The 13,871-nt window shown below is 41.2% G+C and overlaps 1 protein-coding gene across 1 annotated transcript in view; it reads left to right on the plus strand.

The window, feature by feature from the left end:
• Positions 1-12,948, plus strand: part of LOC116041127 (seizure protein 6-like) — a 222,950-nt gene extending 210,002 nt beyond the window's left edge. The window contains exon 4 of the mRNA XM_031286987.2: positions 12,685-12,948. Within this exon, the coding sequence (XP_031142847.2) occupies positions 12,685-12,948 (264 nt within the window). The remainder of the gene's footprint in view (positions 1-12,684) is intronic.
• Positions 12,949-13,871: the final 923 nt, after the last annotated feature.

The following is a 13,871-nucleotide window of genomic DNA, read 5'->3' on the forward strand; positions in this document are numbered from 1 at the left end:
TTACCCATATATAAAAGTAGTAATTAAACAAATTAAACCAACACCATACATAACATCAAAAGCATTTTAAATTAGCTCATATTAGCCCTTTATCTCACCATGTTTGCTACAAACCCCGAAGCAGTATGCACTTTTAACAGTTACCAAACACTACCTCCCCATTGTTTAGTTAACAAATATTTACAACAGTTGAAACACATTTGAAATCATTATGGTAAGCAGACAAGTCTCTCAGGCATTAAAGGGTCAAGTGACGCTAGAGTCTCTGTATCGCTGCCGACCGTGTGGCTACAGCTAAGCTAACGTCTATAACAGCAGAAGCGGTTTTCAGCAGTCTCCGTTCATTTAGAGCAGGACAGTCTCTCCTTTCAAACTCTCGCCGTTTGCCGCTCATCAACTTCATGGATGTATTAAGAGAACTGGATACAGTGTTCGGCGGGAACGCGCACTAGCAACAATTTGTTTGTGTTGTCTTAGCAACCAGTAGCAACATGCTCGTTCATGAGCTTCTCTCTTGTGTCTCTTACAAGTGGCGAACTCATGAACTTGCCGTTTTTTAACCCAGTTTTTCACCAAGAAAGGTGGGTAGCCTATAGTCTGTGAGTGGTATTAACCTGTTGTTAATGTCCATAGTGAAATAAGCTAGCTAACTACAGACTAGTGTTAGCCTACATTTAATCACCATTTAATCAGTGCATGGAAACGTTTAGCAAGATATTCATATTAAATCACTGTCCCTGCCCCTTTTAGCAGTCTTAACAACAGATGAGTCAGCAGCACCCCAGTCTCCCCCTAACTGTGCCCCTCCGTGTCCGACTGATGAAGGTGATCAACATTGTGTTCAATGAAATGCCAGTTAGCATAGTCTGTGGCGATTTCTCTGTCTTTCATTAATAATTATAACAATAATTATTAATAATAATAATAATAACAATAATAATTTTGTTAATAGAATTTTCCATTTTGTCAAATTTGACAATAAAAATACATTGAGACTGTAAAAGATGGCCTTCAGCACATTTTTGAGGTTGCATTTAATCTTGCATCAAATAGTGAACTGCATACTAGACTTGCATGCATGTACAAATCACCAGCAGTAAATATTGTGCTAGTACTAGTATTGAACTACAAGAAGCAAGACAGTTACAAGCCTTTAATTAGAGTTATGTAAAGCGTTAGCCAAAGCCATAATCTGTATTGCCTGGGTAATGTACTTTTAGTTAATCTAATGGTACTTACTAGTAATTCCACAATTCCTCATAAAAGTCCTCAGAAAAACACTTCTGTCACTGGAGAATGGCACAAAATCCCTTATGTCATCCCAGCTCCTTAAAGGCCTCATTCCCACACCACACACACACCCTAGCCAACATATTTCTGTGTCATTTAGTTTGTTTATTTTATTGTAAGAACTAACAACACCCAATGATCCACATTTTTCTTTTACAAGACCCCTACCTGAATTTCTGCACCATATCAACCGCACATTGCACGCAAGAGTCTTTGCTGATGTATTTCACAGCTCCCGGCCCACATCACTGTCTTTAAGAGCAGGCTGGTTTTCAAAAAGTGGAGATACTGATATCATAATAATAATAATAATAATAATAATACATTTAATTTATAATGCACTTTTCATCAAAGATCTCAAAGTGCTACAGGTTAGAAACACAAAAGACAAGCAGTTTAAAATACAACAAAGAAAAGAAACAAAAAAGAAAAAATTCTAAAATTCTAAAGGGGACCAAAAGCTTTGCTAAAAAGAAATGTCTTAAGGCCTTTTTTAAAGCAGTCAGTGGATTGAGGTGCCTTCAAGGTGTCAGGGAGGGCATTCCACAGACGTGGGGCAGCAGCACAGAAGGCCCTATCTCCCATTGTCCTGAGTCTGGTTCTGGGTAAGTGGAGGAGGTTTGAGTGGAGCGGAGGGAGCGTGTTGTGTTTTGTGGGTTGATAAGTTCTTTGAGGTAGGGGGGGCATGTCCATGGATGCATTGATGTGTGAGAAGGGAAACCTTGTACTCAATCCTGGTGGAGACGGGAAGCCAGTGGAGTGGGTGGAGAATGGGGGTAATGTGCTCATGTTTCCGCACTCTCATCAGGATCCTAGCTGCAGGGTTTTTGATGTACTGCAGCCTCTGCAGACTCTTTCTAGGAATCCCAATGAGAAGTGCGTTACAGTAGTCCAGTCTGGAGGAGACAAAGGCATGAACCAGCTTTTCAGCATCTGAGAGGGAGAGAATGGGGCGGAGTTTTGAGATGTTACGGAGGTGGTAGAAAGAGGTCTTACATAGGTGATTTATATGGGCTTCAAAAGTGAGTTGGGAGTCCATTTTTATACCAAGATTTGTGACTGTTGATGAGAGGGGGATGTTGGAGCCAGAAAAGGTGATGCTGGTTATGAGTGATGATTTGGTCTGGTGAGGAGTGCCAACCAGGATGGCTTCAGTTTTGGAGCTGTTGAGTTGAAGTAAGTTGTGCTCCATCCATACCTTTATCTCCTCCAGACAGGTGGTGAGTTTTGATGGGGATGACTGTGAGGGTGGGGTTTCAGCTGTGGCATTTACATAGAGCTGTGTGTCATCGGCGTAGCAGTGGAATGAAATTTTGTGACAGTTGATGATTTGGCCAAGGGGGGTGAGGTAGAGGATGAAGAGGATGGGGCCAAGGACTGACCCCTGGGGGACACCGCAGGTAACTGTGTGTGGATTTGATTTGGAGTGGCCCAGGGAGATGTATTCTGTCCGGTTTGTGAGGTATGATTTGAACCAACTGAGGGCAGTGTCATTGAGTCCAGTGGTGAGGTGGAATGGTATCAAATGCAGCAGAAAGGTCCAGGAGGATGAGGAGGGAGGGAGAGCCAGCATCGGATGATATGAGGAGGTCATTTGTGACTCTGACAAGGGCAGTCTCTGTGCTGTGGGCAGAGCGGAAACCTGACTGGAATTTTTCAAAGAGGTTATTTTGTTTGAGGTGGTCCTGAAGGTGGGTGGCAACTGCTTTCTCAAGTACTTTTGATATGAAAGGGAGATTGGAGATAGGCCTATAGTTGGATAGGACTTCCGGAACAAGAGTGGGTTTTTTGAGCAGTGGTCTGATAATGGCATTTTTTAAGACAGGACAATAATACGTTTTGTATAAATGGTCTGTATTTGTATTGTGATTTGTCTTAAATGTAATAATATTTTTACTGACAAAAATTGCCAATAAGAAATTAACGGTATCGGTAAAAGGGCAGAAAGGGCAGAGCGAAAATGTGCAGTTTTTGATGTGAAGAAATCCATGAATTTATTGCACTGCTCTTCTGTGGCAGTAAGTGGGGAGGGGGGGGGGGGGGGTTGTGGTTTGAGAAGGTGGTTTACAGTGGAGAAAAGCTGCTTGGAATTTCCTGGGCTGTTTCTGATGGCATCGGAGTAAAACTGTGACCTTGCCTCTTTGAGGGACTGTGCATATTTTTGTTGTTGCTCCCGGTAAATTTGATTGTGGACAGTGAGGCCAGAGGCTCTGAAGCGCCGCTCAAGGACCCGCCCTCATATGAAACTTAATGACATATGGAGTCAATTAGCCATCCTAGCTTTTTAGGACGGGGGCTAAATAACTCTCCAAAGTTAGGCTAAATTTGTGTGAGGGATAAACTGGCATGGCCCTTTACAGACATGCCCACTTAATGGCAATCTTATGCAGTAAACGTGTAATTTTCACCTATTCTAAAATGATGAATTTGAGTATTCCTGCATACTGGGGTCCCTAAAGAGTCCCCCCGCCACCCCCAAAAAAAGTAATAATAATAAGACCAATAATCCCGGAATGCTGTGTGGAATAGCCAGACCTTCCTCCGCAGCGCTGTGGAGGAAGGTCTGGCAATGCGAGACTAGGTCAGTAAGTACAGCATCACAGAGCTGCTGGCGGGGCTGTATACTTAGTCTTGTTTTACGCTTCTTCTTCTTCTTGAGAATATATGGCACAGCATCTAAAACACCAAATTAACAGTTTATGTGTGTTTCGCAGCTTTTGTGCTATTGCTACTGCGTTTATAAGAGGGTGAAGCTAATGGACTGCAGAAAGTGGAATTGACAATTATTAGAAGAAGAGTGCAGGACTGTTTAGTATAGACAGACATGTCAACCACAATCAGTTCACTAATCACGCTGTGATCTCAGCTCAACTGCAGTACAACAAAAACGACATCAACAACCCCTGCTGGAGCTTTCAAAAGGTTTTACTTGGGAACTTGTTGACATATCTCAATTTACTGCAGCCAATGGTTCAGAAATTTGAAAGTGTATTGTGATCCATTATATTATCAGAGTAATACCTCTTTCCAGACGTGTGTTCACCCCTAATGATCATGTTATGTGAGGTACAGTTATACAGAAGAAGCTGGACTGGTGCCAAGGCAAATTGGATTACGTCTCCCAATGTTCCCTCAAGTGTTTTATTATCCCTGAGCTAAAGGCATAATGTGATTACTTGGCGATGCCCTTTGTTCAGCGCACTATTATCCTGATGCTGTGTCCATGAGTTCATTAACGGCACATTATGACTTGTTATTCACAAGCACGCTGCAGAGGCCGCTGAGCTCGTACACTATGAGTCATTCATGTTGCGCTCAGGCTGGATGGACTCTTACTGTACGTGGGTTGCAAGTAAAGTTTCACTTTTAAATGAGTGCACTGTAATTGAATAATGGACTGTACGTGTCATATATTATATAAGCAGTATGAGTGGGTTCAAGTGATGACAGTCATGAATTCTTCCCTCATTTTACATTTAAAAGCAAAAGGAAAACTTTCTAACACAGTGCCAATTTGTAAAATAAGGATGACTAGCGTACATGTGAATAATATGACAATTAGTTTGACAAAATAATCTTATTTTAAGGTTCACTTGCTAGATTTTTTCTGCAGAGCTTTCAACTGCATCTTCTGGTCTTCATCAGTGGTTGCGGTTTGCTCAGTTGTCATGGAGATTACCTATGCTTCATTTCCATTGCATGGTTGGCTCAACTTAACTCACTTTTGGTACCAGTACTTCTCTCTGTTTCGTTTTGCACTGCGGATAGCATCACATCCGTGTAGGCGGGATCCTAAGCTGATTGCCATAGCGACGTGAAACTGCAACGACATGATCTTCAACATGACACTCCCTGGATCCTTTCATCTGTCTGCTTTGTCAATTTTCATGTTAACTTTACGGTGTAGTTTTGTGGGCTGCCATTGCGTCCAGGGCTTTAAATTTACACCCGCCAACGTGCCAAATGCCGATAAAAATGAACTTTGGATGGTATAACATTGTAAAGTTACTAGCCAATTTGGCCTGTGATGAATGAAGCGTCTGTTTTTCAACTACATGTCAGGGTTTTGGTATTTTGTTCTGTTTTATTGTGTAGTCTTGTTTCTCTGTTTTGCTTGGTTTCCTGTTTTATTTTGTAGTCTGTCTTGTCTCCCTTGTCTTGTCTAGCTTTCTTCCTGTCTTTGTTTGTTTCCCGCCTTTTTGGATTTGTTCCACCTGTTGTGTCACCTGCCTCTCGTTCCCTCATTACCTTGTGTATTTAGCCTCTCTGTTTTCCCTTGTCGGATCGTCTCGTCTTCTTTGCTGTGCGTTCTGTTTTGTTTCTGCATTCCCTGTCGTGGATTTCCCTGATGTATTGGATTATTGCTCCAGTAAGTTTTTGCTCATCTTTAAAATAAAACTCTTTAAACTGCATTTGGGTCCTACCTTGCCTGCCTTCGCACCAGCCGTGACACTACAAGCTGCAGAAATGATCCAACAAGTCAGTGTTTACAGATTGGTCTGTTTTCAGGTAAGAGATTTGGGTGGTTTTGTGTGTGTGTTTGGCTTGGAAACTAACAGAACTGCGCGAAACAAACCAAAGTAGCTGAAATGAAATGATAAAGTTAGGATTAACAAAAAAAAAATTTTGAGAGTAAAGTAAATGTTTATATTTTAATGTATATCTGCCAGCCATCAACCCAAACAGATATTTTTAAATAAAACATGGATGCTTAAATGTATTCAGCAGCACTCATTTGTTTTATTTTCCTGGAGTAAAAAATTGGCTAGTGGAAAATCTGATTGGCTGCTAACTTTAAAAGATCTACTAGCCATGTTGGCTGGTGATCAAAAAAGTTAACTTAAAGCTATGATTGTTTCCCTAGCTGATATGCAGATGATTATTCACGCTTTTATTTCCTCCATTCTTGACTACTGCAATTTCCTTCTCACCTGCCTTAGCAAGACTTCAGCCAAGCTTCTGACCAAGTCCTCCAAAAGGTCAATTTTGTAAAATGTAACACCAATTTGGATTTCTTCACAATGGTTTCCTATCAAATTGAGAATCCAGTTCAAGATTCTTGTGATCACGTTGGGAGTAGGACTGGGCCATATGGCCAAAATCTTCTATCCCGATATAGGTAACCGAGTGAGCTTCTGTAACGTGTAGTGGGGGGCCATTCTACAGATGAGGGGCACAGTGGGCAATGCTTTATAGCAGAGATGTTCAACAGGGGGTATCTAACATATTACGTAATAGCAAAGATAAATTGGCCTATTTGTGCAAAACAAAATTACACATTGAAGATAAGCTTACCATAGGTAAGGTAGCCGCTATGGTAGCCCTACAGTTAGGCTTAAAACCAACACTAGAGAACTTTTCCTGCTTTGGTCCCCCTACAGGTTGGAAGCGGAATTGTCCATTACATTACACAAGTTTGCCAGATTGGGTAGTGCGAGCTGTAGTTCGAATGAGACAACCTGTAGGGCACACGTGTCAAACTCAAGGCCCGCGGGCAAAATTCGGCCCCTCGCAGATTTTGATCCGGCCCTCATATCAGTTTTGGTTCACAATACATTTTGGCTCGCCTAGTTGTGCTACAAACCAAAAAGACGGGAAACTGTTTTCAAACTGCAAATACGCAACACTCAGAGCACAAGTTGACAGATTTGCTGACTTTGAGACTCAGAAATTCCCCCAGAAGCAGAGTTTTCATATTTAGGCTGTGAAACAGGTTGTTGTAAGTCGGCTGTGTGGTAGCTGCTTCTAAAAATGTAATTTTATTTGATGGGCTAAACTCTACGATGAAGTTTCTTGCTGACTTTGTTAGGGCTTTACTATATGATCAATGCAAAAATACAGTCAAAGATATTTGACTTTTTCTCTGAAATAAAAGCATGTCAATTTACTGTACATGTCTGGCCCTGGATATGATTCTCATTTTCCAGTGTGACCTTTAGTGAAGTTGAGTTTGACACTACTGCTGTAGGGAGACTGAAGCGTGAAAAGTTATCTAGTGTTGCTTTAAAGATTCACTGTGCCTTCCACATGACTGTTTAACGTTTAAACCATTTTTTTTCATCCATTTGGCCCAGTTTAATATGCAACTCAGTTGTTTACAATATATGCAGTAGGGGGTCCCTACTCGGTCTCTTTTTGAGCTAAGGGGTCCCTGGCCTAAAAAACGTTGAAGACCCCTGGTCTATAACCAACTGATTTTTGGTTTACTAGAGGAATGACCAGAGACCAGCATCAAGGGAGCGGAGAGAGCATGCCGGTGTATATGGTGTAATAAGTTCAGATAAATAAGGTGGTGTGAGTCCATGCAGGGCCTTATATGTTAAAAGAAGCTTAAAATCAGCTCTAGCTTGCACTGGGAACCAGTGACGAGAGGCTAGAACGGGTGTTATGTGATCATATTTTCATAGTTTTTTTTCAGGATTCTGGCTGCAGTTTTGAATCATTCTTTTCATGTTTTCAGCTTGATGTCTGCATTTCATATCTGTGGCTCCTGTCTTTTATTTGCACTTTCATCTTTTATTGTGCCTTTGTAACTCTTGAAGGTGCTATATAAATAAACTTACTTAGAACGTCCCGTAGATGTCTCAGCTCCTCTCCCTATGACCCAGAATGCATATACTTGATTTCAACATTGCATACACATAGACAAGCGTCTGCAGCTCACACACTCGCCTGCTTACTTTGTGTGCGCTTTTCAGATTAAAAAGTGTACACTATAGGGCCATATTGGGACTGAACGTCTTCGTTGTCTGAGTTCATGAAATCCTGCGAAAGAAGCTTGTTTCCACAATCAGTTGCTAACCAAAGCTGACAAAGATTTGTACATTGACTGGTAAAATATACACCTTCAGAATCAGCTCCCTCTTTCACACAAAACTTGAATACAAACAATCCCTGACACAGATCAGGTAAGAACCGACAAGCACGACTCTTGAAGTCAGTTTATTTCTAAATTACAGAAGATCAGATGGCAAAATAACTGGCAGGGCATCAGAGTTACGAAACAGGCCGAGGTTCAGACAGGCAGGATCAGGAATCGGGTATAGAATGCTGGAGAGCTTAGTGTAATGTAAAAGACAATCTGGCACCAGGTAAAGGAATATGCCAGTATATATGGTGCTAGATTTAATCAGAGGGAATGGGTAGCAGGTGGGTAATTGGGTGATGCGAGGGCGGACGAGCTGAAGCTCCTAGGAGAAATTATTTAAAAAAACCATGATGGACTCTTTTAGAAGAGGTCATTATCTTAGCTCGATTTTCTGCGTGGGAAAGTCACCGGCGACACTATTTTAATAGCTAAATACAGTCCATTTTCTTAACATTGCCAAACTGAGAAATACAGAGAGTTGTGTGGAGCTGATAGTCTTAATTAGCTCTGTAGCAACTCATTTGGCAATGGCTTGAATGTAACGGACATCCATTAATTAAAAAAAGTTACACAATAAAGCTTTAAGCAACATCAGTTGCTGATGACGTGCTGCACAGTGGTCTTTTTCAACCTGGACCCTATTTTCCCATGTTTTTGTGTCTAAGTGACTGATGGGAACAACAATCTTTAAAATTGGTCCAGTATTAAGCGGACAGTTGCAGTTGGCTACAATGTAACATTGTTGGTCAATTGCGCACCTTCTATTTGTGTCCGCTAAAAGTGCTGTGTTGCAACTGACAGGCTCAGATTAATATTCTAAGTGTCTGACAACATTATGGAAAGGATCCCTACAGAGAGACCTTTTTTTTTTTTTTTTTTAACAAAACATCCCCGAAATCACCATTGCCAAACCCACCAGACTCTACTCAGCCCGTCTTGTTTCATCTTTCCACTGTTCCACCAATCACCACTCTGGTTTGGTTGGAATAAACCCTGAATTCACCCATTTCCATGTGGAAGTATGCTGGCTCTATACACGCTAAAAGTACTGATTATTTAAATGGAGTCTGGTGGGTTTGGTGATGGTGATTTTTGGAGCGGTTTCTAGTTAAATAAAATATTTTACTCTTAAACCAAAAGGTCTATCTCCTTAGGGATCCTTTGCATAATGTTGTCAGACACTTAGAATAATAATCTGAGCCTGTCAGCGGCAAAAACAGCACTTTTAGCGAACGGAAATAGACGATGCACATTTGTCCTGTAGGGTTATATTGCAACCCAGTTCATGGCTGCCGGTTACAGCGGTCTCGCTCAATACTGGACCAATTATGAGTCACTTAGACACCAGTGCATGTAAAAATAGGGTCCAGGTTGAAAAAATTAATAAATTACCCTTTAAGGGATTGGAAGATCCTCCATGGTCGGGACAGGAAAGCTCTCCGTGTTATAAAAACTGCACAACTCATCTGTGGAGCAGCCTTCCCATCACTACACGACATGTACATCACCAGGGTCCCACAACATCATTAAAGACAACATAACATACACCCACAACACCGTCTCTTCACACCCCTTCCCTCAGGAAGGCCCTACAGGAGTGTGAAAGCACGGATAACAAGACTCACAGACTCCTGAACACTGCAATATCCCCCCACACACGTGGTGCGTGCGTGATCACGTAAGGCTTGTTGTCATTACTTAAATTTCTTCATGGGGTGACAGAAACTATACACTATAGCTTTAACACGCAATTGCATCAAGACTATTTCAATTTTTCTTATATTTAGCCTATACAATCACAATTGTTGCACCCCTAACAATAGTCTGCCGTCTGGTTTGGATGTTCATATACAGTAATATAAATATACTGTTAACTGACACTTTTGTGTTCTGTCGGTGGATACACACCACTACAGACTCCCTCAGGAGAGCTGTGGATTTCTCCCCCCAGCTAGGTGAGATAGGATATGATCTAATGGAGGGCCATGTGAAGACAAGACTCCCCCTTCCTTTTAACGCCTGAATAAAGATATACCCGCTGTGATAAAGGCTGATGAAAGCGGCAATTCTCACCAGACGTGCTGTCAACGAAGGAGACAAGCTGACAATTATCAGGCCTATCTGCAGTGTAATCACTGAGCTCTACGTTGTTCTTTTTCTTCTTTTGATTTATGCCCGAGCAGACTTCCAATGCTGTTTCTTATGATACATGCTGATATGTTGTTAATGATAAAAATGTTTGTCACCGGCTGCACTTCTCTTCACAGACATTGCTTGAACCACCGAGGTCAAGCTTACCTACCGAGTATCTCAGGTCAACCTTCTTCACTTCACCAGAGTGCAGATGTTTTTTTTTCACTAGGTAATTCGTGCAAGTTTAAGTGCAAACAAGCCCTTGAACTGTGCAAGTAATAACCCCTTCCTCACAAATTATAAGTGCAAAATGCTTCAGATGTCAATTTAATCCATGCACGCTGGCGCTTCTGCACTCTGAAGTCATTTTATATAATAGGAGCATTTGATTATCTCATCTAAAATTGGAAAACTCTGAGTCTGATGTACACGGTGTGGCAACAATAATGGCTGCCACTCAATGGATAAACTGTGCAGAGCCTTTATGCCACTTTTGAAATTGCCAGAATAATGTGTTGAACTGCTGTTGCTGAGTGTAATTCTGATGGAATGGCTATGGCGGCAAATACATATGTAAATAGTGGCATTTATATGTGTTGCTGCAGCAGGCAGACAGAGGCTCTGTGTTTGGCATTGTATATGGTTAGTTAACAGCATTACTTTCGGATATGGTCACACTTGGTGCTCTGTAATCAGAATTAAATACATACATTTTTCATCATATTTGTTAAAGCATGCAAAAAATTAAACTCTAGTTTTCACTCACTCTCAATCAATTTACACACAGTGTCTAGAACAATGTACAAAGAGATTAATACAGAAGTACAGCTTCAACAAAGATAAACCAACATAACTATGTACAAATAGGAAAGAAAATAAACAGGGTTACAAACAGTAAACAATGCAAACAAACAAACACAAAACACACATCTATGAGTGTAAAGAATGCCAAAATAAATATGGAATAATTAGCAATAACATGAAGGTCCATTCTTTACCTTGAAACTTGCAACTTCTTGCAACGAGCTGGTCTGCAGCGTTCTGAAACCTGCCCGTTCACACCAATGAGACGAGACGAGACGGTGTATCATCTCCATAACAACGCCTCTTTGTACTTCCGTCTAACTTGTGGCTTTTAGGGTTTTTGTAGCTGGATATATGCTGCTACTCTATCTCTCTTGACCATATAACATTACCGTGCTTTCGGGCGCTCGTTGATGCTCCATCTAAAACTGCCATTTCGACTAGCTAGCTGTTTGTAACATAAAAATAAAATGGATTATGGATCATTTTATTTCTATAGTTTATAGCTGACTTTACCAGCTGACTTGTGTATTGGCTGTTGAAACAGGTGACATCCCTTACGTTCTAAAACCAGCCTCTGGAGACTCGACCAGCTGAGTCGAGTTGAGATGGGCCGGTTCTCCCTTGCCTCACAGTGGTTTGGTCCAATGCTTGTATCAAACTTCCCTTTTTCCCGAGCCATATTAAACAACCGTGCCTCTGCAAAATAACCGCAGGAAGGAACTTGTTGTGTTGGAACATGTGTACATTGAAAAGTTGTTTTAGTCGTGCAACAGAAAACTCAGATTGGACAGATAATCTAGCTAGCTGTCTGGATTTACCCTGCAGAGATCTGAGGAGCAGTTAACCATAGTTCTCATAAATCCACCGGAGTTTAGAACGCCAACACAAAGAAAGAGGAAGGTGATGGACATCCGGCCGAAAATGAGGGACATCTGGCGGAACCTCTGGCAGCACCGGCACAATCCCGTAAATTAAAGTTTGTTGATATAGACGAGTCCAGGAGCTGACTGTGTAATGAGATGCTGTGTTAGTAAATCAGGTGATCAATGAATGCAGATTGTTCAAACTCAATGAAAACAGCAATGGCATTTCCATAGTAAATTACATTACATTACATGTCATTTAGCTGATGCTTTTATCCAAAGCGACTTCCAATTAAGTGCTTTCAACCTTGAAAGTACAAACTCCGGACAACAAGAAGTGCAAGTACATTAGCTTCAAATAAGCCAAACTACAAAGAGCCATATGAAAGTGCAGCTGTACATTTTTTATTTATCCAAGGTGCAGTCGGAAGAGATGTTTTTAGCCTGCGGCGGAAGATGTGTAGTGATTAGTTTTCCCTCGCTGTGAGGGGGCAGAAAGCAGGTTGGCTGATGCCGAGTGGAGTGGACAGGCTGGTAAATCTGCTCCTCTGTGATTTCTGTGCAGAACAGGTCATCAGCTGCTAGTAATTTTTTGATGATTGAGTCAATGTTGGTCTCCTGCTTCAGGTCCTGAGAGACTCGAGATCCCAGAATCTGGATCTTTTGTTGTTTTGTTTTTATATGACGCATAAATGGTCTAATTCTTACTCTGCTTTCTGTCAGGTGATGAATGTGAATCTATCTGAGGGAGACAAGGTGGTGTTTGAAGATGTGGGCCACATGGAGAACACCATGCTGGCCAATGAGTCCATCCTGATGAGGGGATTGGTTGTACGCAGCCACAGCAATCAGATCTCCATCCGCTTCCACAGCCGGAGGTCTCAGGGTGGATCAGTCCTGCTCAGATACCAAGGTAAGAGTGTCTCACAGAACAAATCCCACCTGCATGCTGTCGAAATAGACACAAGTATGAAACTAGAAGTTTGAGAAGACAACCAACCTGACATTTAAATGATTTAATGTTTTTTTGCTGCTTGACATTTTTGTGACTTTAAAGGTCCCAGGTCTCATGGCATGAAAATTTCACTTTTTTTTAACATTAATGTGACTTCCCCTAGCCTGCCTATGGTCCCCCAGTGGCTAGAAATGGCGATAGATGTAAACCAAGCTCTGGGTATCCTGCTCTGCCTTTGAGAAAATGAAAGCTCAGATGGGCCAATCTGGAATCTGCCTCTTATGAGGTCATAAGGAGGAAGGTTACCTCCCCTTTTTCTGTTTTGCCCACCCAGAGAATTTGGCCCGCCCATGAGAAAGAGAGAGACATAATCCAATCCAATCCACTTTATTTACATAGCACAATTTAAACAAACAACAAGGTTACCAAAGTGCTTTACAAAGATAATAAATGTAACTAGAAAATGCATTTCCTGCGGAAAATGCGTGGGAATGCTGAATAGCTGAATTGCTAAAGCTAAACTGGTTGAATAGCTTAAATCATTAAGAAGAAGTTGAAGTAGTGAGAATAGTTGAAAAAGTGGAAATCGTTTTAATACGTATGAATTTCATTAAAAAGTTAAAAGCTTATGCTAAACTGAACTGTTGGCTTCAAAAGTTGAATAATGACAAAACACGTAGAACATTGTGAGGTCTGAGTTCATTTTCTAACCGATAATCACTCACAAATGCAGAAATATGAAACAAATAGTACGAAAAATCTTAAAGCTCAAATGCACTACACGCTAAAAAATCAGGAAAATTGTTAGAGTTGGAAGCTAAACTGCATTAACCAAGTGAAGAGCTAAAATACATTTTAGAAAAGCTGGAAGCTAAACTGTAATACTGTCAAAAGTGGACGTTTCAATGAATTGACTAAGAAGACTTATTATCAGCCATATCCGTTGCATAGAACA

The sequence above is a fragment of the Sander lucioperca genome, chromosome 5, assembly GCF_008315115.2.
Source record: "Sander lucioperca isolate FBNREF2018 chromosome 5, SLUC_FBN_1.2, whole genome shotgun sequence".
NCBI lineage: Eukaryota > Metazoa > Chordata > Actinopteri > Perciformes > Percidae > Sander > Sander lucioperca.